This window comes from Maniola hyperantus, chromosome 9 (assembly GCF_902806685.2).
Source record: "Maniola hyperantus chromosome 9, iAphHyp1.2, whole genome shotgun sequence".
NCBI classification, from domain to species: Eukaryota; Metazoa; Arthropoda; class Insecta; order Lepidoptera; family Nymphalidae; genus Maniola; species Maniola hyperantus.
Genome location: NC_048544.1, coordinates 15,025,262 through 15,047,937, shown reverse-complemented (window position 1 = coordinate 15,047,937; position 22,676 = coordinate 15,025,262). Strand labels below are relative to the sequence as shown.

Sequence of the window (22,676 nt, the reverse complement as noted above, 5' to 3'; positions counted from 1 at the left end):
TGCCGCCATGTCCCAAACAAAAAAAGAGCGCGCGCGCGCTTTCTCAAATCATGCGAAACTTGGAATGGAAATGGAAATAATAATATTAAAGAAATCATTGTATTCAATCCACAAAACCCACAAAAACCAATGACTTGCTGGACTTACCATTAAAAAGTGAAGCAGGAATGGGTAGACTTCTTAAAATTAAAAGACAATTTTCAAACATAGCTTTTCGGCAGTTTCAGTGCAGGCAAGGCAAAAATATTTTACAGATTAACAACACACAAATTTTAATGATTATTGTTAGTCCTATTACAAGCAAATAAGGAAAATAAAAACAGCACGTAAGTTGTACAAAATTTATTAAATTAATAACTTACATAATAAAACCTAAATTACTTAAGCGTTTAAATTCTTATTTTAATTGTAAAGTACGTTCAAAAGATATCACAGTGTAAGATAGGTAAGCCATACCAATTGAGGGCAAAGTAGAAAGGACATACTTTGAACATTAAAGTACTAAATTAAGAAACACTGTACCTTCCTAGTACCTTATATTATTTTGTAACTTGGGAAACATAAAAATAGTAGGTAGGACGAAGATATCTAATAAAATAAAATTAATTAAACCACTTAGTTAAGTAAGTATTCTTAATAATTACTATCATCGATACGATGATCTATCAACGCCTCGGTACTAGGCCTCCGCAGTCTGTCCGTCTGTGCGTTCTTCGTCTATCTATCAGCGGCCTGTATCTCATAAACACACACGGAGTGTGTATTTCAATTGCCGCTATAACAACTCGATAAAAATTTCAAAATGGCCGCCATTCGAATAAAAATACCTAGCTTTATATCTTGTACAAAATGGTATGAAACCCTCCGTGTGTGAATCCGACTCGCACTTGACCAATTTTTATTACAAATACTTACAATATTTAGATATAAATGCAGGTGAGGTGCAAGGACGCGGGACGCATTATCGCATTATAGAACCCATGCGATAAATTATCGAACGTTATACCGCACTTATCTGGTAGAGTCTTTAAGGTGGTTTGATACATCCAGCCGCGAAAATTCTAATTAGTTAGTTTTTCGAAAATAGTAGACTAATCATACATCGAAGGGTTATGGTAATGAGTTTTGCGGGCATAACACTTATGCATCTAGGTACATGTTTTTCCATAAAAAATTTGGTCAAAAATACTCAATTATTTCATATTGGTGCAAATCTGGGAAAATTCAGAAAATTGTCTTTCAGGAACAAATATAAAATAAATGAGTATTTTTGACCAAAGTTTTTATGGAAAAACATGTAGATGCATAAATATTATGCCCGCAAAACTCATTACCATAACCCTTCGATGTATGATTAGTCTACTATTTTCAAAAAAATACCTATAATTTGAATTTTCGCGGCCGGCTTTATCAAACCACCTTAAGTATTTTCTTAGCCACACCTTTACTTACAAAAACAGTAATTTCTAAATTACTGACAGAAAAATGGCGTGTTTCACACGTTTTACAAATATTTCATTTATGTCCAATATTTTAATTTTATATCACATAAAGATAGCCTGTAAAAACTTCTGTGTGGGTAGCTCGATGAAAATATACAGCGGAAGTGACGTCACGTAGGTCATGAATATAGATGCCAAAGCGTGCCCGCCCTGAAACAAAAATCAATTGTTAATAATACCCATCTAAATACTTATAAAAGGAAAAGGTGACTGACTGACTGATCTATCAACGCACAGCTCAAACTACTGGACGGATTGGGCTGAAATTTGGCATGCATATAGCTATTATGACGTAGACACCCGCTAAGAAAGGATTTTTGAAAATTATACCCTACTGATGCACCCTAAGATTAACCATTCTGCGTCCCCCCCAAATAAGAGGATTAAAGTCTTGACTATAAAATTAGCCTTTCGGGCTCTACGAACAGATAGAATAACAAAACAAAATCAGCACACATTTACTTACAATCTCAAAGAAGGATGTCCTCGCTAGATTGGTCTTGACTGCCAACAGAGAGAGATTGTAGTTCCAGTGTATGAGGAGGATGGAGAGCGACATCCTGCCCAGGATTTGCCAAGCACGCCACGAGAGAATCCCCCAGCATATACCTAAAATGAGTAAAAGAACCGAATTAAAATCGGTCAAGTGTAAGTCGGTCTCGCACACGAAGGGTACCGTACCATGGTACAAGAAATAGTACTTTTTAATTTTTTTTGTGATATATATAACCACAAAATCACGGTTTTCAGAACTTTTTCTTGTCCTATGAGACTGATTCTATTCTATTTCTAGGTATAGGTTTTGATACCCTTGACGGGTCTACCGTTTTTCCAGTAGTCTTGGGTGCTGGGGCCGGGTCGCTAGCGGCTGGAGTGGAGCACGAGAAGAAGAAGAAAGAGAAAGAAGAACTTACTGTCAAGTCTATAGAAGAAGCCGATCATAGCCGTGGAGACGATGACGCTGAAGACTGGTCGCTCCAGGGTCGAGAACAGCGTCACCAAGAACTTGTCCTGACAGTCCTTCATCAGGAACCCGCCCATGATCCACAGGAACATGGCGGGGACTGACATGCGGTAGAGTATGCGGAACCACTGTAATAAATACAAAATGATAGATTTAGTTGGGTAAGTTTCGACGTATGATCATAGGTAAGGATAGATCAGCCGTCGAGAAGTTATCGAAGATCTGGAGAGACAAAAGAAATACAAAAAACTGGCCAAGTGCGAGTCAGGCTCGCGCAATGAGGGTTTCGTACTACAGTCGTATTTTTTCGACATTTTGCACGTTAATTCAAAAACTATGATGCATAAAAATAAATAAAAATCTGTTTTAGAATGCACAGGTGAAGACCTTTCATATTATGATACCCTATTTAATATAGTTATCGAAAATACTCATTATTAATTTCTGACCACAATTTAATTTTTTTTATGTGATGTTACCACAAATTCACGTTTTTCAGATTTTTCCCCAAATGTCTGCTACAAGACCTACCTACCTGCCAAATTTTATGATTCTAGGTCAACGGGAAGTACCCTGTAGGTTTCTTGACAGACCGACAGACAGACAGACAACAAAGTGATCCTATAAGGGTTCCGTTTTTCCTTTTGAGGTATGGAACCCTAAAAAGTACCAAAGTTCGCCTAATTAAATTTCTTATCTTTCCTAGTAGTGAAGCGAGACAGTAAAATGTCACTCGGCCGAGACAGTGCTGTGGCCGAGAAATTGCGGCGAAATTGCACTCGTTAAGTGTTTATACCAACCGAGTACCTACTCGGCCGAGGACACTGACTCGCCACTGTACTCGGTAGGTGTAATCTGCCCATAACCGACCGGCGAAAGATCGACGCTCTGTGTGGAAATGTGGTGCTATGGACCGCACATCGTACAAACGTCTCCATTCTCAAAGAACTGAAAATAAATCAAAGGCTTTCTTCACTAGTGCAATTGCGAATCCTCAAGTTCTTTGGGCACATCACAAGGAAGAGTGGTACCATCGAACACCTCGTGGGACAAGGTCGAGTGGAGGGCACATGTCCACGTGGACGTTCCCCAACTAGGTGGACGGACTTAGTCCGCTCTGCAACAAACATGCCTGTCTCCGTGTGTGCACATAATGCCACCAACAGAAGTCGCTGGAGGGAGATCGCACGAGCAGCAGTCAAGTCAAGAGTGAACGATTGAGAAGGAGGAAATACGCCTGTCTACATAATGCCTAATACCTCTTGCATAGGTCGCGTCGGTAATACGATAATTTTTTTTTTTTTTTTTTTGTTTATTTGAAAGTAATCAACAGCGTAAATACATAATTATTATTTAAATTTAAATCTAGGTATAACAGAAGGCCAAAAGAGATTACTTAAAATTATAATTAAACTATTTTAACAGAATAGAGTTAGAATAAATGTAGGTATAAGTATACAATAATAAAATAAAATTACAACAGTGTGTGTATGATTGTATGTGTGTGTGTATGCGTGTGTGAGTGTGTGCTTATGAGTATGTGTGAGCGTGTGTGCATGTGTGTGTGTGTGTAAATGGGAGTGTATGATTGCATGCATATTTAGATGTTAGCTACTTTTTTTTTTGTTTTACGATGATAGTTTCTTAATTCCTTTTTAAATTTATTGTTTGATAGGTAAAATAAGTCAAACTCAGCGAACTGATTGTTATAAGTACGTACCAAGCGTGGAATTATAGAATTTCGCGCATAATTTGAGTTAGATTTGGGAACATTTAGAAGGCGCGTGTGACGCGTTCTTAAAGGTTGAGCATTAAATGAAAAGGCTGAGAGTGGTATGCATGGTATGTATCAACATAATGCCTAATGCCTCTTGCATAGGTCGCGTCGGTAATACGATAATGCCTAATGCCTCTTGCATAGGTCGCGTCGGTAATACGATAATGCCTAATGCCTCTTGCATAGGTCGCGTCGGTAATACGATAATGCCTAATGCCTCTTGCATAGGTCGCGTCGGTAATACGATAATGCCTAATGCCTCTTGCATAGGTCGCGTCGGTAATACGATAATGCCTATAATGCCTCTTGCATAGGTCGCGTCGGTAATACGATAATGCCTAATGCCTCTTGCCTTGTAGGACGAGGGTACTTTGTACTTACAGTGTTCTTGTGAAGGTCGTATTCGCTCTTCCTCATCAGATGGTAGATGAAGGCCAGGAGGAGCCCCAGGATGGCGGCCGGCGCGCTGCTCCACGGCGCCGCGTACTGCCACTTGAACGAGGGTACGCCTTTGTACTTACAGTGTTCTTGTGAAGGTCGTATTCGCTCTTCCTCATCAGATGGTAGATGAAGGCCAGGAGGAGCCCCAGGATGGCGGCCGGCGCGCTGCTCCACGGCGCCGCGTACTGCCACTTGAACGAGGGTACGCCTTTGTACTTACAGTGTTCTTGTGAAGGTCGTATTCGCTCTTCCTCATCAGATGGTAGATGAAGGCCAGGAGGAGCCCCAGGATGGCGGCCGGCGCGCTGCTCCACGGCGCCGCGTACTGCCACTTGAACGAGGGTACGCCTTTGTACTTACAGTGTTCTTGTGAAGGTCGTATTCGCTCTTCCTCATCAGATGGTAGATGAAGGCCAGGAGGAGCCCCAGGATGGCGGCCGGCGCGCTGCTCCACGGCGCCGCGTACTGCCACTTGAACGAGGGTACGCCTTTGTACTTACAGTGTTCTTGTGAAGGTCGTATTCGCTCTTCCTCATCAGATGGTAGATGAAGGCCAGGAGGAGCCCCAGGATGGCGGCCGGCGCGCTGCTCCACGGCGCCGCGTACTGCCACTTGAACGAGGGTACGCCTTTGTACTGCCAGCGGATCAATCTGAACAAATAGTACATTATGGTACAAGGGTGTACTGTTGGTGATTCCCTCTGAGGCGCCATTGAGGTCTTAAGATAGCCGAGGACGGTAATCATCAATACACACGTGTATCATACGACGTTTTTCAACACGCTTGCGAAGAAAATACTACTTAAAAATTTATTTGTACTATTGAACACGATCTTTTTTGTATTGAAACTTTTTTAAGAACAAAGCAACTCGACCAATAAAATAAAATAAAAACTCTATAACTCACTTGTGAATAATAGCAACGAAAAAGTCACAGTTTGATTATGGTGTCACTAATTGCATTGAAATTAGAGCCACTTTATGAGCAAGTGTGTCGAAAAAGTTATTATTATTTTCAAACGACCTTTTTCTACACCATGTCAAAAATAGAGAGAGCTCATACCTTAGATGAATGATGGCTCATACACTTTTGCATTTATAATATTACTTAATATGGATTATGGACGATGAAAAATATTAGTGACCTACCCAAACTATTCGTAAAAACCCTGAGGGCGTTTGTGCACTCCGTATTCGGTTCGTATCCGTGATTCTTCGAAGCGATCGTTATACAAATACGTAGGTACATTCGATTCGTATTTTTTCACGGATCCGTAAAATCACGGATGAGTGCCCAAATGCCCTAACGGCGCTAGGCGGTTACCGCACTCATTCGGTCCGAGTCCGTGAAAATACGTTCCTTTTTAACCGACTTCTTTGTTTTGTATAGTAGCTTATGTTATGACATATTATGTCGTAAATATTTTTTATATCCGTATTTTCACGGATTCGGGTCGGATGATTGCGTGATTGCTGTAACTGTATAAACTACACGTATTTTTCAAAAAGTTACGCTTGCAACTTACTCAGGGTTTCCAAGGAACAGGATAGTGAGGTCCCAGTTGAAGGCGATCGCGAAGTTGGCCAGGATGGACAGGAGGAAGAGAGCGGAGAACACCTTCACGGCAGTGTGAGGTCGCCGAATCAGCAGCACTAGCAGCACTGATGTGACTAAATACAACTGCATATCCACTGCTAGGAACCTTGGGGAAATAAACACGTTGTATAGAAGTCCATGATATACAATGAACTTATAATCCAGTAAAAAGATTGCCTGGTGGCTGCTTCTTCCTGCATGTTTAGCAGTGGGAGGGCGGGCGGTGCATGTCGCATGATGCATGTCGCACCATACAGATTCGACCTGTTTCAGCGGATTGCTTTTGGTTCATTGAAAAGAAACACATGGAGTTACTAGAAATCTTAAATCTAAATATATAAAAGGAAAAGGTGACTGACTGACTGACTGATCTATCAACGCACAGCTCAAACTACTGGACGGATCTGGCTGAAATTAGGCATGCAGATAACTATTATGACGTAGACATTCGCTAAGAATTTTGTTTTGAAAATTCAATCCCTAAAAGGGTGCATATAAGGGGTTTAAAATTTGTGTAGTCCACGCGGACAAAGTCGCGGGGATAAGCTAGTGCTATATATTATACTAGCAACCCACCCCAGCTTCGCACGGGTAGCTTATTAAAATTTTCGTAGGGATCTCTAATTTTTTTTTAAATAAAATATAGGTAGGTACTTAATCTATGTCACTCAGGAATAATGTAGCTTTCTACAGGTTAAGTAGTTTTCAAAATCAGTTAAGTAAGTAGAGCCAGAGATTACCCCCTACAAACAAACTTACAAACTTTACCTCTTTATAATTATAGTAGTATAGATATTATACCTAAGTATATCACGCGAAACATACAAACTTTATCTCTTATAATACCTATTAGTGTAGATTATATGGCGCATACTATAAATAACTTAAATAATATTATGACGGAAAGTTTTCAAACGCATTAAATATGTTGTTTTAATAACATCTTTTTTTTGGCACAACTTTTTAAAAACCGGACTTCGGATTTTTTAGCTTAGCTATAATTTTCCAAGATAATGAAGTATGTTGCAAATAGAAAAAATATATATACAATTGAAATGATAGGTAATCTTGTAAGTAAATAGGTAGGTACTCACTACTCAGTTAGGGTACCATACCTCAAAAGGAAAAACGGAACCCTTATAGGATCACTTTGTTGTCTGTCTAAAGAAACCTATAGGGTACTTCCCGTTGATCTAGAATCGTAAAATTTGGCAGGGAGGTAGGTCTTATAGCAGACATTTGGGGAAAAATTTGAAAACCGTGAATTTGCGGTTTTTTTTTTAAATTCTTTATTTAGCCAAATAATAATTATTTTACGCTTGACATCCTAAAACTCAGTGGCCCTACCGCGGTTGCTTGACAGCTACAATGTCACGATCGCAATCATCTCTGATTGGTTGACGCTCGCTCACTATTGGCCATAATGCATTGTTGCAACAAGAATCGCACAAATTCAGCCAATCAGAACAATTGAGATTGTAATAATGATTGATGCAGGTTTTAGACAATCGCCCTACAGTTGAGTATGGATGTTGCACATTCCTCTTATAAAACTAAACTAAACTAGATTTAACTAAATTAAATAGGTTATATCACACAAAAAAAAATTGTGGTCATGAACTAAAAATTAGTATTTTCAATTTTCGAAGTAAGATAACTATATCAAGTGGGGTAGGTACTATATGAAAGGGCTTTACATGTGCATTCTAAAACAGATTTTTATTTATTTTTGTTATGCAACATAGTTTTTGAATTATCGTGCAAAATGTCGATTTACGATTATAGCACGGAACCCTCAGTGGCGCGAGCCTGACTCGCACTTGGCTGTTTTTATACATCCGTTTAAGTACGGTATGATTTTGCAAATAAGGCACGCGCGTTCAGAGAATGTTCTAATTTGCATCTTATGCATGTTTTTCCATGTTAATTAGTAATTACCTACTCATGTTCCGGTAAGGTAAGCATACCTATTCATGACGTCAAACCGAGATAAACAGATTCCTGATTCCTGAGCCATACCTATCATACAATACCATTGTCAGATTATAATAAACAAAGATATTATGTATTTTATATTATAATAAATTAACACCAAGCCCAAACCGCAATAATTTAGGTAAAGGTCAAACTCTCAGAAAAACAATGAGTCAAACGAATCCAAAAAATCCAAATAGACCGGCCATGAAGATTGATGAAGGAGTAATTCTAGAAGGAAAGGAAACCAGCAGGTATATTATCAGCTTACCAGGTCTGTATAAGGCATCTCTCGTCAGGCATGACCAGGTTATTGATGTAGAAGGCGTGGGTCCACCACTTGGTCCTGCAGCGGTCACTCTCGGCTTGCACGAGAGTGGACCAGAGTGGACCATCGCTCATGTGGCGCCACCACGTCGCTGTCAGACCCACCACAAACATGGAGAGAGGTGTTATTCTAGAAGAATAAATAAACGAAATTTACAAATAGCTGAGTCTTGGAGGATTTAATTTTTCAAAAGAATGCGTGTGCATAAAAAGTTTTCAAAAGGAGCGAATACTGAATTTTTTGGTAATTCTTCTCGAAAAAGTGGACTTTGAAGGTCCGAATTTGACCTTTTGTTCCCTCCAATTTTCGGAGAGTCAGTCCCGGTTGTTGTCACTAACGTCTGATAATAACTGTTAAAACCGAGTTTCGTTTTCTTCGTCGAATTGCTGCATGCTGAGTGATCTGGCCACCGCATCATCATCCCAAGAAAACTCCTATGTTATGAACGGAAAGGGCGCGCGACGACGCACAGAGAGAGTTAAATGCATGACCTACCTCACAATCCGATGCATAATGACCTGCCACCAGAACGCGAGCCCGATCTTCTTGTTAGGGTTGGCTTCGAGCGTCAGAAGCACGTTGTACGCCAGGAGGAAGCTGGACAGTATGATGAAGGTCTGCACCACAGCTGTGCCGTTCGTCAGGATAGCTGATAACGGGTGCTGTTGTACCTATTAAGTAAAAATTATACTTAGTTTCGAAAATTAAACAAGTGATAAATAAAAAATTAAAAACACGTGTTCCGCCATATTGTTTAAAAAAATTACATCCAGTGTCGTAAAGTTCGACAAATGTAAATAACACAAAAATTAAAATCACCTACGATTTACCAGGCTGTATGGATATACGACATTTGCCTTTCCTGAAGAGGATGAATAATTGAACTACTACTGTACCTAACTCGACAAATAAGGACGAGGGGACGAATTTTCAAAAATCCTTTCTGAGTACTCACCTATTTTAAACATGTAGGCATGTAGGTATGTATTTATAAGAAACTCCTGTGCCATATTATGGTTTTACTATAGTATAATATAAGTTACTACCTAGAACAGTCTCCGACCGCCATGTCGGAGGAAAAAAGGGAGGAACACATAAATATATATATATAAGTTACTATGGAAAATTGTAATAGCGATTAAATTCAGCTTATTATACGTGATTGTTTATTTATATTGCGCAATGTAGGTATACCTATGTATGTAACACTGATAGGTCCAATTAAATGACTCAGGCATTATTATCAAGATTAATGCGTAATGGGTGTGATTGGTTAACTAATCAATAAAAAAACAAGTAGGTCCTTACGGTTTCTAAAAATCCCGGATTGTATATAAAAGTCATGTAGTGTGCGATTGAAGAATGCGCGATAATTACGGCGATCAGCGTGATTGCTCTGAAACAAAAATATTTACATTATTCAACAGTATTCACACTTTCTACCTATACCAGAGTGAACTAGAGCAGAGTGAACTGGAGTGTGGGAACTCACGGTTTGATCCTGAATCGACTATATTATGTAAATTTTTTTTTAAATAGATATAGCGAGCGAACGAGCAGGCGGGTCACCTGATGTTAAGTGAACCGCCGCCCATGAACATTTGCAGCACCAGAGGAACCGCCGATGCGTTGCCGGCCTTTTAGGAATTTGTTGGTCCGCCCCTTGAATAACCCCGTGTTGTAATCTAGTGGGAACACCGCCGATGGGAGTTGGTTCCACAGTTTGCATGTGCGGGGAAAGAAGGATCTGGCGCAGCGGACGGTCGAAGTGCACCAGACACCCAGGTGGTGAATATTAGGCTAGGATGACGTGAAATCATAGAAAAATAGGGCTACTTGCGTCAAATGTACCTTGTTGTAATGTACAATTCGGGACCCGGGAATCGGGAATTCCCGGGGAATATGACGTTCCCGAGGTCGGGAAAATTTCGTTCTTCCGGGAATTCCCAGAAACCGGGAAGTTTTATAAAATGGTTATTTTTGCGCTTATAGGTAGGTAGGTACTAACGGAAAAAGGTCGGGAAAAACGAAAACCTAGAAGTTCCCTGTGACTAGAGAGGGGAGAGGGGAATATTAGTCATCATAATAAACGTGGTTAATTTTTTTAATAAAAAAAAGAGAGAAGGAAAGTCTTTGTTCCTGCAATCGACATTAATAATACAATAACAAATGTATTAAAAAACAAATTATCAATATTATACTCTTAGGTCACGCCACCTCTCTTAATGAGCTTAGCTATAAAAGCTGAGCGCGCGCGAGCACTGGGCTCATTTCGCTACTGATTTTTGTGCTGTATTCATCGTGGTCTGGTTTGAATTATGTTTTTCTTTATTACTGACTTTTACTTTTTGTGTCTTTCGTGTTAAATTTTGTTCCAATCATTAAAAGTTTGATAAATTGTAAAAGTATTTGGTTTTGTGTTAATAAATTGTGTTTTTTTTAATTGAATTTTACTTCTGTACCTAAATTCAGAACTGGGATTCCTATTCAATAGCCCACTATAGTTAAAATCTAGTCACTGACAATCAGTTTGCTTAAATTGGAACAAAATTCTAACCTTTAAATTTTTGTCGTTTTGCTTGTACAATGTCGGATCGCGGGTATCGTAACCGCGATCGTAGCCGTGATGTGCCGTGATCAAACTCGAAGTTTTCGAAGCAGACCACGTTGATGTGAAACAGCAGGGCCTAGATATAGGTCGCGAGATCACGCACTTAGTCGTGTTTTTATCCAAACGTTACACTCAATACTCCGCGATAGTAAAACGTGTCGAGACTTGTCGAAAATAGTTTAACCTCGGTAGTAACTACACGCGAGTGTAATATTAATCGTCTCTGTAACACTGTGACCGTTCAAACAGAATGCAACACTCCCGTTTCCGCACCTTGTTCCGCACAAGATGAAGTCACTGAAATTAAATCTTTAAAATCAAGTACCTATACCTTTGGCTTTATAGCTAAGCACGTATTGGCCACGTGAACGTATCTAGTTCAAGTGTGTTTATCCAAATTGAATTTTTGTCTAAAAGTTTTCACGTCTACCCTACGTGTTTTTGTGTATTAATAATGCCGTCGTCTAAATCTGCTAATCGATTTAAGTATAAAAGTAATTCACGTAAATTGAATAATGAACAAAGGCGTGCTAGTCGGTGTCGTACTATTAGTGGAACGTAGATGTCTTTATTTTTGGTCTCGATTTTTAATGATGTTGATGCACGGTGTAAAAAAGTTGATCATGTTCGTAACCTCAACCGATGGCATTGCCGGGAGGTAGTTTCGTAAAGTGGAACTTGTACAAAAGGTTTTTGTTATGATCAGTCTTAGATCAATTTTAAAACGGAATTTATTCCGCTGTGCCCACGAGAGGTCGATATTAAGATTAAGAACATTTATGTCGGTCCATTAGTCACTTCATGAAGTATCTCACCAAAGATACCCGCAATTTAAATTTGCAGTTTAAGACTAGAAAGCGTAGTCTTAGTCATAGTACTTTCCAATCACGCTGTTTTCTGTGTGAAAATTAGGATCACAAAGTGTACCTAAACATCGGTTTTGATGCAGTTCAGTGTTATTTTTGTAAAAAGAGTAACCGTAATGTAGGTAGATGAGTTTTTGCTCAACAATTATTTTTGCCACGAGAAAAAAAAAAATTTGAGCTTCCCGACATAAGATTAGAAATCAATCTTCATGTGGTGTTAGATCGTTGTATGAATAGGTAGACCTGTCGTAATAAGGACAGATGTACTAAACCAACTGGGAAATAGTTATATTCGAACATGATTCGAACATAGTGCTCACATTTATCTTTCTTTTCTCGAATGTTCCGACGCAATGCTGCACGCTTGGCTGCGGGCTTTGGAACTCTGCACGAGCGTGACGACGCGCTGGCGTTGCTGCGCCGTGCTGCGCCGCTGCCGCGCCTTTCTGCGCTCTGCACGAGCGTGACGCTGCGCTGGCGTTGCTGCGCCGTGCCGCGCCGCTGCCGTGTCTTTCTGCGCTCTGCACGAGCGTGACGGTGCGCTGGCGTTGCTGCACCGTGCCGCGCCTTTCTGCGCTCTGCACGAGCGTGACGGTGCGCTGGCGTTGCTGTTCCGTGTCGCGCAGCTGCCGCGCCTCTCTGCGCACTGCACGAGCGTGACGGCGCGCTGGTGGTACTGCGCTGCGTGCGCCGCTGCGGGCTATGGTGCCTCTCGCAAACATGGCGGCTCACTGGTATTGTGGCACGATGCCGCGCGTGCCGTGGGGCTTGCATAAACGCTGCCGAGCCCTTGTACGAGCTGATTGGTGAGAATGTTCTTTTTTAAAGTTAGTGTCCATGATTTCGATAGGTATGTGTTGTAGTAAATCACGTTACCTACGCATACCGTCTTGGACTTGTGTTTCGTATAATATGCGAGTCAGTGACGCACTGTAGTGCGTTCGTAAATAATGTAACGTGGGTAGATTCAACTCTTTTAGAAAATCTGATAATTCCCGTTACCGATTGTTTCCGATTTTGCCATTTTGATCAGATTCATTTGTTAGGGTCAGGCGAGGCCGAGTCTTTAAGACAAGGCCATAACGTAGGTAAAGTCCTTACCCCTTGAGTACATCAAACAAATCTGGCAATCTAAGATCTAGCTGGGTACTTTAGGCGCTACGTTGAGGAGTATGCTATCCAGACAGCCTGCCTTGCACGTCTGTCGGAAAAAGAGGTTCCTTTTCATTGAGGCCAGAGCAGGAAAAGGTATCTCAGGACATCACTCGGCGACTCACCACTGAGTCCAAGGTAGCAGTCTTGACAGATTTGCCAACAGAGGTGCACACTGACTTCAGCAGCATCGGCTATGGCCCGGCGCTGAGGTGGATCCACAACGACGGCAAGAAGCGTGTGGTCGCCTGTTTTAGCAAGGTTTACCCAGGGTGCAGTGAGTAGGTAGTACTCCTACGTGCTAGAAGCGTTGGCAGTCAACACTTCCGCCACCATTTGGTTTGTCTTCAGTTTAAGGGTGTGACCGTCTACAACGCTTTCACAGCCACCGAGCGCTGCTGCTACTGCGCGTTACCCGTAAGTGGATTTATTTCCATGACTTCATCTTCGCCTTTGAGTACTAAAAGCGCACGATGATGTGTTGTGGCGACTATCTGCAACCCTTTAAGTCAACGGCATCGCCAAGCCGAGCAACTGGGTTTAGATGGTGCAGGTCGCAGATCAGGACACGCTCGTCGAGTATCTGTAAGTGGGACAGCTAGACTCTCATCGGTATGTGTACTAAAGTGTTACGCTCTATTACCGCTACTCAGCAGTAGGAGCGGAAGCGTGGTTTTCGTGATACCGTCTTAGTCTGCTGCAAGTCTTTGTCGAAAAGACTCTGGACCTGATCCTGAAGTACTTCTGGTTTCTTGGGCTACGTGAGTTCGTAGTCAAGCATGTGGTTCACTGCCTGGTTTGTATATCAAACAAGCAGGTCTCCAGAGTTCCTCACCAGCACACAACAATGTGGTTGCAGAAACTGCACGGCTTGATCGAGCGGCATGGCGTGAAATGTGACGCTCCAGGGCAAGTAAGCTGCTGAGGTAAAATCAGTCCCGGCAGGATGCCTATGCTAACCAGAATCGTCGTCCGCCTCGCGTGTTGAAGGCTGGAGGCATGGTGTTGGTGATCAAGTATTCCCAGTCAACGGGGAAGTTTGACTCTGGCATGTGAGGTCCATACAAGGTCCTGAATCGGCTGCTACGAGCTGGAGCTGCTGAGTGGGTCGTATGGCAAGACCGCTCAGGTGGCGGCGGAGGGCATGGTGCCCTGGCAAGGAGAGTGGTGCCCGGATGCGTGTGGTGCCTTCTTCGAATGTAAGTTCAGCTTGTTGACTACTTTGTGGTGGTGAAGATGAAAGTCGTGATTTTGTTAATCATAGCCCCAAAACTCTCACCCTCCTTACTAAAAAGGCCTTGCTTGCTCCCTTACGTACTTATCTACTGACGGACTGATCCACGACATCTATTTTTGTGCTATGACTAAACAAATCACGGTAATGCTTTACTCCTCATGGGAAGTTCAACGGTGGCTGGTTGAGATGCACTTTCATAGACTGTTGCCCGAGTCTGGTGGTCTGATGAAGTTCATCTCAAGTTCCTGCTCCATAGACCGTTGCCCGAGTCTGGTGGTCTGAGACCGTTGCCCGAGTCTGGTGGTCTGATGAAGTTCATCTCAAGTTCCTGCTCCATAGACCGTTGCCCGAGTCTGGTGGTCTGAGACCGTTGCCCGAGTCTGGTGGTCTGATGAAGGTCATCTCAAGTTCCTGCTCCATAGACCGTTGCCTGAGTCTGGCGGTCTGAGACCGTTCCCCGAGTCTGGCGGTCTGAAGATGACGAGAAGAAGCGCGCGCTAGGTTTGAGACGTCTCATAGGTTGATAGGTGTCACCTCCTCTGGGTGATAGGGACACCCCATAAAACTAAATGATTTATCTACATGTCTAGCTAATACTAAGTCGCATTTCGAATTGCTTACCCATTGTGTTACCATTTATAGCTATGGAGTTGTGCTATATCGAAGCTAATTTCAGGTGATGACTATGAAGTAGTTGGCCCAGGTGCTGGTCCCCCTTCCGCACCTGAGTCTGCCCCGGCACCTCCAGCGGTAGAGGCAGAGGCATCGCTCCATTCGGCGAGCTCCTCACCGGTCTCCCCTCGCGCACCGCACGCCGACAGCGTTGCGGCACCAGCTGCAAGTCTCCGCAGAGAAGATCTCACGACCTTTTCTGGCTATTTTGGCGGGCGAGGACGCCGCATAGTCAGGAGAGGCCGTCTTAGGTCACGCCACCTCTCTTAATGAGCTTAGCTATAAAAGCTGAGCGCGCGCGAGCACTGGGCTCATTTCGCTACTGATTTTTGTGCTGTATTCATCGTGGTCTGGTTTGAATTATGTTTTTCTTTATTACTGACTTTTACTTTTTGTGTCTTTCGTGTTAAATTTTGTTCCAATCATTAAAAGTTTGATAAATTGTAAAAGTATTTGGTTTTGTGTTAATAAATTGTGTTTTTTTTAATTGAATTTTACTTCTGTACCTAAATATACATAATAGCTGTCAGATTATTATATAAAGATAGGTCTAGCTATTAAGCTATAGACTAATTAAATATACCTATTTTTATTTAATAATCTGACAGCTATTATGTATATCTACACAAATAGTAATTAAAACTCAGCCAAAACCGCAATAATGTTAGTAAAGGTCAAACTTGGATCCTGAACCACAACATTATTTTTTTATCCACATATTTCTACCTATAGGTAATACTATTATACCCAACAAAACATAATAGGTGTGAGATTACTCTAGTTTATGAATTACATTAATAGCGCCAAGCTCAAACCGCAAAACTATAATTCATACTAATATTATAAATGCGAAAGTGTGTCTGTCTGTCTGCTAGCTTTTCACGGCCCACCCGTTCCACCGATTTTGACAAAATTTGGTACAGCGATAGATTGCATCTCGAGGAAGGCCATAGGCTACTTTTTATCTCGGAAAATCAAAAAGTTCCCACGGGATTCTAAAAACCTAAATCCATGCGGACGAAGTCGCGGGCATCATCCAGTGTTTAATATATCACGAAGTTCTCATAAAACGCATAAAAACAAAATGAATCCAAAAAAGATGGGTTTACCAGACAGTTTTGGAATATTAATTGCGTATAGTCGTAGATTAAAAATTTACTATTGAACCGCAATTTTTTTAGGTGCGGTTTGGATAGACATAAATCACACACGTGTTCAACGTGTGTTTAAATTTTGAATTTAGATAACTGTTGGACGATACTTGTGTCTGAAAAAACCGGCCAAGTGTTAGTCAGGCTCGCGCAATGCGGGTTCCGTACTACAGTCGTATTTTTTCTTCATTTTGCACGATAATTCAAAAACTATGATGCATAAAAATAAATAAAAATCTGTTTTAGAATGTACAGGTGAAGACCTTTCATATGATACCCCACTTGATATAGTTATCTTACTCCGAAAATTGAAAATACTAATTATTAGTTCATGACCACAATTTAATTTTTTTGTGTGAATGTCTGCTATAAGACCTACCTACCTACCAAATTTCATGATTCTAGGTCAACGGGAAGTACCCTGTACCATCTTGACATACAGACAGACGGATAGACAACAAAGTGATCCTATAAGGGTTCTGTTTTTCTTTTCGAGGTTCGGAACCCTAAAAAGAAAGAAAAATACTTATTTATTTACATTTTTACATGGCTGTGCCACACAGCTTCTGAAACTAGGGTAGGCATAAAGATAGATTCTTATTTTCTAGTAATGCATAATGAAATAACCTAGTATATACAGTAAAAGAACACAAATTTGCTGGTAGACTTCATCATCTAGGGACTTCTACACGCTACCGTCTTGCAGCTGAATCCAGCAGCTCCCTGCGACTCGTCAGATGGCGTCCGTCCACCCTAGTGGGGTCTATTAACGGTGCCCTTTCCGGTGTGAGGTGGCCTTATATTCTAATAGCTATGTAGCTGTGAAACTGAAATGGCAATGGGCAAGGGCACATAGTTCGAAAAACCGATAAACGTTTGGGTCCCAAAGTGCTAGAACACATGGAGAATTCAATCTCAAGAGTACGCATATACAAGGTTTTGCATGAAAACAAAATCGTAAAATGTTGGCGGGGGACAGGGGAGAATGCTTTATTGTGATTGGCGGATTCAAAAGTCATGTAATCAAGGCAATAAATAAATAAATAAACATTTTTTTTATTCAAGTAAACTTTCACAAGTGCTTTCGAATCGTCGGATTCATCTACCACTGGTTCGGAATGCCTTTCCAACCGAGAAGAACCAGCGGTGTGGAATGAGGGTACCGAACGGGCGTGAGCCGACTTTTTAACCGACTTCAAAAAAAGGAGGAGGTTCTCAATTCGTCGGAATCTTTTTTTTTTTTTATGTATGTTCCCCGATTACTCGAAGACGCCTGGACCGATTTTGAAAATTCTTTTTTTGTTTGAAAGGGTATACTTCAAAGTTGGTTCCATTTAAATTTGGTGAAGATCTGATGAACATCTTCGAAGATAGATACTGGAACTCCTCAACGGATAAGAGTAAATTGCTCGCGATCAGTGTAATAGCCTTAGTAAACAGTAGATTTTTAACCAGTCATAGCATAATTCCATGGGACCACTAAAAATTGTAAAATAATTTTTTTTTACAAAAAAAATAAAAACCGACTTCGATACACAAACACTAAAAATGGAAAAATAATTTAATTTATTACCGAATATATTATGTATACAAGAGTTAATATAGTTCCATAATAATATTTTTTGGGGTCGGTGCCAATGAGGTGCCATTGTGGAGTCTCATAAAAATATGAAGTCTAGACGATTCGCGCAGCTAAAGCTAATTGGCACCGGCACCAAAAAGTATTATTATGGAACTATATTAACTCTTGTATACATAATATATTCGGTAATAAATTAAATTATTTTTCCATTTTTAGTGTTTGTATAATAAGCAACTGACTAAGCTTGGCGATCAGGGGTGTCCGGCTATTAAGCGTCTAGGTGGAATGACTGGTAGACTTACTTCATGCCATTGACCGGGTCGAGCGCGCAAAGTCGAGGGTCCTCTTTTTCATAATTAGCTGTCAGTCTCCCCCAGTTGACCCGGGCGGACCACGTCATCAAGTACCGGTTTGCTGTAAACATTATTAAGCTTTATCATCATCATCAACAACCCATTGCCGGCTCAGTACTAAGCACGGGTCTCCTCTCAATGAGAAGGGTCTAATGCTGGTCAAGTGCTGATTGGTAGATTTCACACACCTTTCAGGAGAACTCTCAGGCATTCAGGTTTTTTGACGATATTTCCTTCACTGGCAAAGCAACTGATCAAGTACCTACCCTTAATATAAATGCGAAAGTGTGTTTGTTTGTTGGTTTATTGGTTTGTCCTTCAATCACGTTGCAACGGTGCAAGTGATTGACGTAATTTTTTTGCATGGGTATAGATAAAGACCTGGAGAGTGACGTAGGCACGTATTATAGGTAACTTTTTATCCCGGAAAATCAAAGAGTTCCCACGGGATTTCTAGCGGGCATCATCTAGTAAGTAATAAATTACACTTTTTGATTGTCAGTTGTTGGATTTGTTAGATTATAGTGGTGATAATTTTTACGCAAACTTAAAACTAAAGCTACGAGAGTTCCAAATAATCTAAATATATAAAAGGAAAATGTGACGGACTGACTGACTGACTGATCTATCAACGCACAGCACAAACTACTGGACGGATCGGGCTGAAATTTGGCATGTAGATAGCTATTATGACATAGGCATCCGCTAAGAAAGAATTTTTGAAAATTCAACCCCTAAGGGAGTGAAATAAGGGTTTGAAATTTCTGTAGTCCACACGGCGAAGTCGCGAGCACAAGCTAGTTTTGAATAAAGCATTTGACTTTGACTTTGACTTTGCAAAAGTGGTAGTACTGTACCAGATTTAAATAAGAGTAGGTAGACTTACGTTTATTATCCGGGTTTCTTAGAAAATCATAAGCTGTTCCCGCCATATTTCCCATCACGATCAGGCCAACTATAACCGCGAATATCATATCCGGGACATCTATTGGTTTAGATGGAGTCTCCTCAGTCTTGCAATACTCCAGTTCTATTAGTTCTGTGTCGAGCCCATAGTTAGCTTTGGTCAGGTTATGGACGCATTCCTCGAAGATGTGTGGTGGGGAATCCCCGTGTATGTGTGCACACGTGGTTGTCACGCAGAAGCCTCGCTGGATGTATGTGTGGTTGAAGTGGTTCTTGTCATCGGAGAATTTCTGTAACAAAGTAATATAACTTTTATCATCTCACATCTGATATATACTGGCATGTAACTAGAGCTAAGGGAAAGCGTGCTAACTTTAAAAAATATATTAGCCATGTTTATCATGAATAATATATTATTATAAATAATATTTGACGACCTCCCTGGCGCAGTGGTGAGCGCTGTGGTCTTAATAGTGGGAGGTCCCGGGTTCGATTCCTGGCAGGGGTTTGGAATTTTATAATTTCTAAATTTCTGGTCTGGTCTGGTGGGAGGCTTCGGCCGTGGCTAGTTACCACCCTACCGGCAAAGCCTTGCCGCCAAGCGATTTAGCGTTCCGGTACGATGCCGTGCAGAAACCAAAGGGGTATGGGTTTAATAAAAACTGCCATACCCCTTCCAGGTTAGCCCGCTATCATCTTAGACTGCAGCATCACTTACCACCAGGTGAGATTGCAGTCAAGGGCTAACTTGCATCTGAATTAAAAAAAAAAAAAATAGCTCGGTGGCTATCACTCAGAGTTAGACACTGAGTTAGCGAATCAGTAGGTAGGCCCCCCGATTGTGTCAGAAAAACGTATTCATCGTAATTGGTAGCAAGTTCTATGCCTTGATTGGTTGAATTCGCTGTTCCAATCATGGGGCAGAATTTGCTATCGATTACGATTTCGATGAATACATTTTTCTTACACAATCGGGGGGCAGATCAGAAATAATTAAGAATTAATTTCTCTGTCGGGAACTGACCCCCCTTTTTGAAATGAAATGAAATGAAATGAAAATCGTTTTATTCGTATAAACTTTTACAAGTGCTTACGAATAGTCGGATGCATCTACCACACTTTCAATTATAAGACCAAGTTATACCAATAACCAACCAACCTAATTAATTGTTGTTAAAACCTAGTTAATTGGTAAGTTTAACCAATGCGCCAGAGAGGTAGTTCATGAACGTATAGTGGAATTCCGGACCATTAATACTAAAGTAAAATCCCAGAGCCCCAGAGACCTATCCTACGTCATTTAAATCAAGTTTTGATTTCTTGCTATGGAGGTAGGTTTTGTTGGCCAAACTGCCAAGGTATAGTTTGCAATTTTCTACGCGGCATCGAACCGGAACGTTTCGATGGTGGTACTACGGTTTTACCAAAAGCGTAAACATGTCTAACCTGCGAATCAGTTCAAATAAATCATGAAACGTAGGAGCTTTTTATTAAGGGGACATAATGAAACTGATTTAAGCAACAAGTCCTACCTAATTATTTAAGAAAATAACCTGCCAAAAAGCGAACTAAAAAGTAAAAAAAATATATTTGAAAATGGGACCCATGCACCCACATCTGTCTAAGCATTTAGAAATTACTAGCTGATGCCCACGACTTCGTCCTCGTGGATTTAGGTTTTTTTACAATCCTGTGGGAATTCTATGATTTTCCGGGATAAAAAGTAGCACATGTCACTCTCCAGGTCTTTAACTATACCCATGCAAAAAAACGGCTACATACCTACCACGATTTTTGATGTTTTTATTTGTCGATTTTTCAACCTAATTGTCGTAGTTTAAAATCATACAGTAACTTTGATAATCCCGATTCTCTAGTTTCTTTCTAAACTAAATTTAGAGTATCTGCATCCTTTTCTTTTTACTAATGCTAAAAAAGGAACGGAACATGACTTTCACATTTAAAGACTCTAAATTTTAGTGCACAATACAAATTTAAACAGTAGGTTCGCGAGTGCGTGCTAAAATCACGGGTTTTACCATCTAAAAATTAAATTTAGAAATGTCAAACTGCTTCTGTCCTTTTCATATTACAATAGTAAGAAGAGGGTGCGAATATTCTAAAATTAGGTTGTGCTTAGAATCGGTGCCAATTGTATGTGCTTCCAAAAATCAGTTTCAATGAGGCCTTAACAAAATAAATTAAAAAGGTACTTAACCCGTTCTAAATAAAATATATTATACCTACTTTTATTCTTATCGGATATGAATTTAATTAAATAAGTAAAAAACCAGTTAACTGGTATTAATTTACATTAACATGACGTACCTATTATCAAAAACCCAGTACCGCAACGAGCGTGGCTGAGAATATTCGAGTTTCAACATCATACATATTGACCAAGGCTCAATAGCCTCAATAGCTCAACTGGTAAAGGAGTGGACTGAAAACCGAAAGGTCGACGGTTCAAACCCCGCCCGTTGCACTATTGTCGTACCTACTCCTAGCACAAGCTTCACGCTTAGTTGGAGAGGAAAAAGGGGAATATTAGTCATCTAACATGGCTAATGTTCTTTTTTTTTTAAATAAAAGGCTACGCACATCATCCCATTTTGATGAAATTTGGTGCAGAGTTGCTTACCTACATCCCGGGGAAGGACATAGGCTACTTTTTATCCCGGAAAAATAAAGAGTTCGGACCACGGGATTTTTAAAAACCTCATTCCACGCGGACGAAGTCGCGTTATGGGCATCATCTAGCATATCAGTAGGTACCCTTATTATAAATGCAAAAGTGTGTATGTCTGTTGGTTTGTCCTTCAATCACGTCCCAATGGTGCAACGGATTGACGTGATTTGGCATGGGTATAGATAGAGACCTGAGTGACATAGGCTACTTTTTATCCCGGCAAATCAAAGAATTCCCACGGGATTTTTAAAAACCTAATCCCACGCGGACGAAGTCGCGGGCATCGGCTAGTAATATTATAAATCGGAAAGTGTGTCTGTTTGTTGATTTATTGGGTTGTTGGTTTGTCCTTCAATCACGTCGCAACGGAGCAAACGGATCAACGTGATTATTTGCATGGGTATAGTTAAAAAGACCTGGAAAGTGACATAAGCTACTTTTTATACAGGAAAATTAAGAGTACCCACAGGATTTACAAAAACCTAAATCTACGCGGACGAAGACGCGGGCGTCAGCTAGTTATAAATTTTAAAGAATATAATAATACTAGCGACCCGCCCCGGCTTCGCATGGGTGCAATGTAGATACTAATGTGGTGTTATTGAGGTGTCATTGCCTCGGAAACTCTCAAATGAGAGGATTTTTTTCCGACCTAATTCACATTATTTCAATTTCCCTAGGGATCCTCTAATTTTTGAGAATTAAACTATACCTATAAACCTTCTTCTTGAATCACTCTATCTATTGGTGAAAACCGCATTAAAATCCGTTGCGTAGTTTAAAAGATCTACGCGTTCATACATACATACATACAGACAGCGGGAAGCGACTTAATTTTATACTATGTAGAGATGTTAAATATTAAATTATTTTA

The 22,676-nt window shown here is 40.7% G+C and overlaps 1 protein-coding gene across 1 annotated transcript in view; it reads right to left on the bottom strand.

The window, feature by feature from the left end:
- Positions 1-341: 341 nt before the first annotated feature.
- LOC117985395 (nose resistant to fluoxetine protein 6-like) overlaps positions 342-22,676 on the bottom strand; it is a 36,810-nt gene continuing 14,475 nt past the window's right edge. The window contains exons 3-12 of the mRNA XM_034972097.2: positions 19,094-19,403; positions 18,157-18,268; positions 9,892-9,979; positions 9,079-9,254; positions 8,527-8,712; positions 6,211-6,387; positions 5,185-5,335; positions 2,417-2,594; positions 1,969-2,111; positions 342-1,652 (exon numbers count right to left, since the gene is read on the bottom strand). Coding sequence (XP_034827988.1) covers positions 1,545-1,652; positions 1,969-2,111; positions 2,417-2,594; positions 5,185-5,335; positions 6,211-6,387; positions 8,527-8,712; positions 9,079-9,254; positions 9,892-9,979; positions 18,157-18,268; positions 19,094-19,403 — 1,629 coding nt within the window. The 3' untranslated portion in view covers positions 342-1,544. The remainder of the gene's footprint in view (positions 1,653-1,968; positions 2,112-2,416; positions 2,595-5,184; positions 5,336-6,210; positions 6,388-8,526; positions 8,713-9,078; positions 9,255-9,891; positions 9,980-18,156; positions 18,269-19,093; positions 19,404-22,676) is intronic.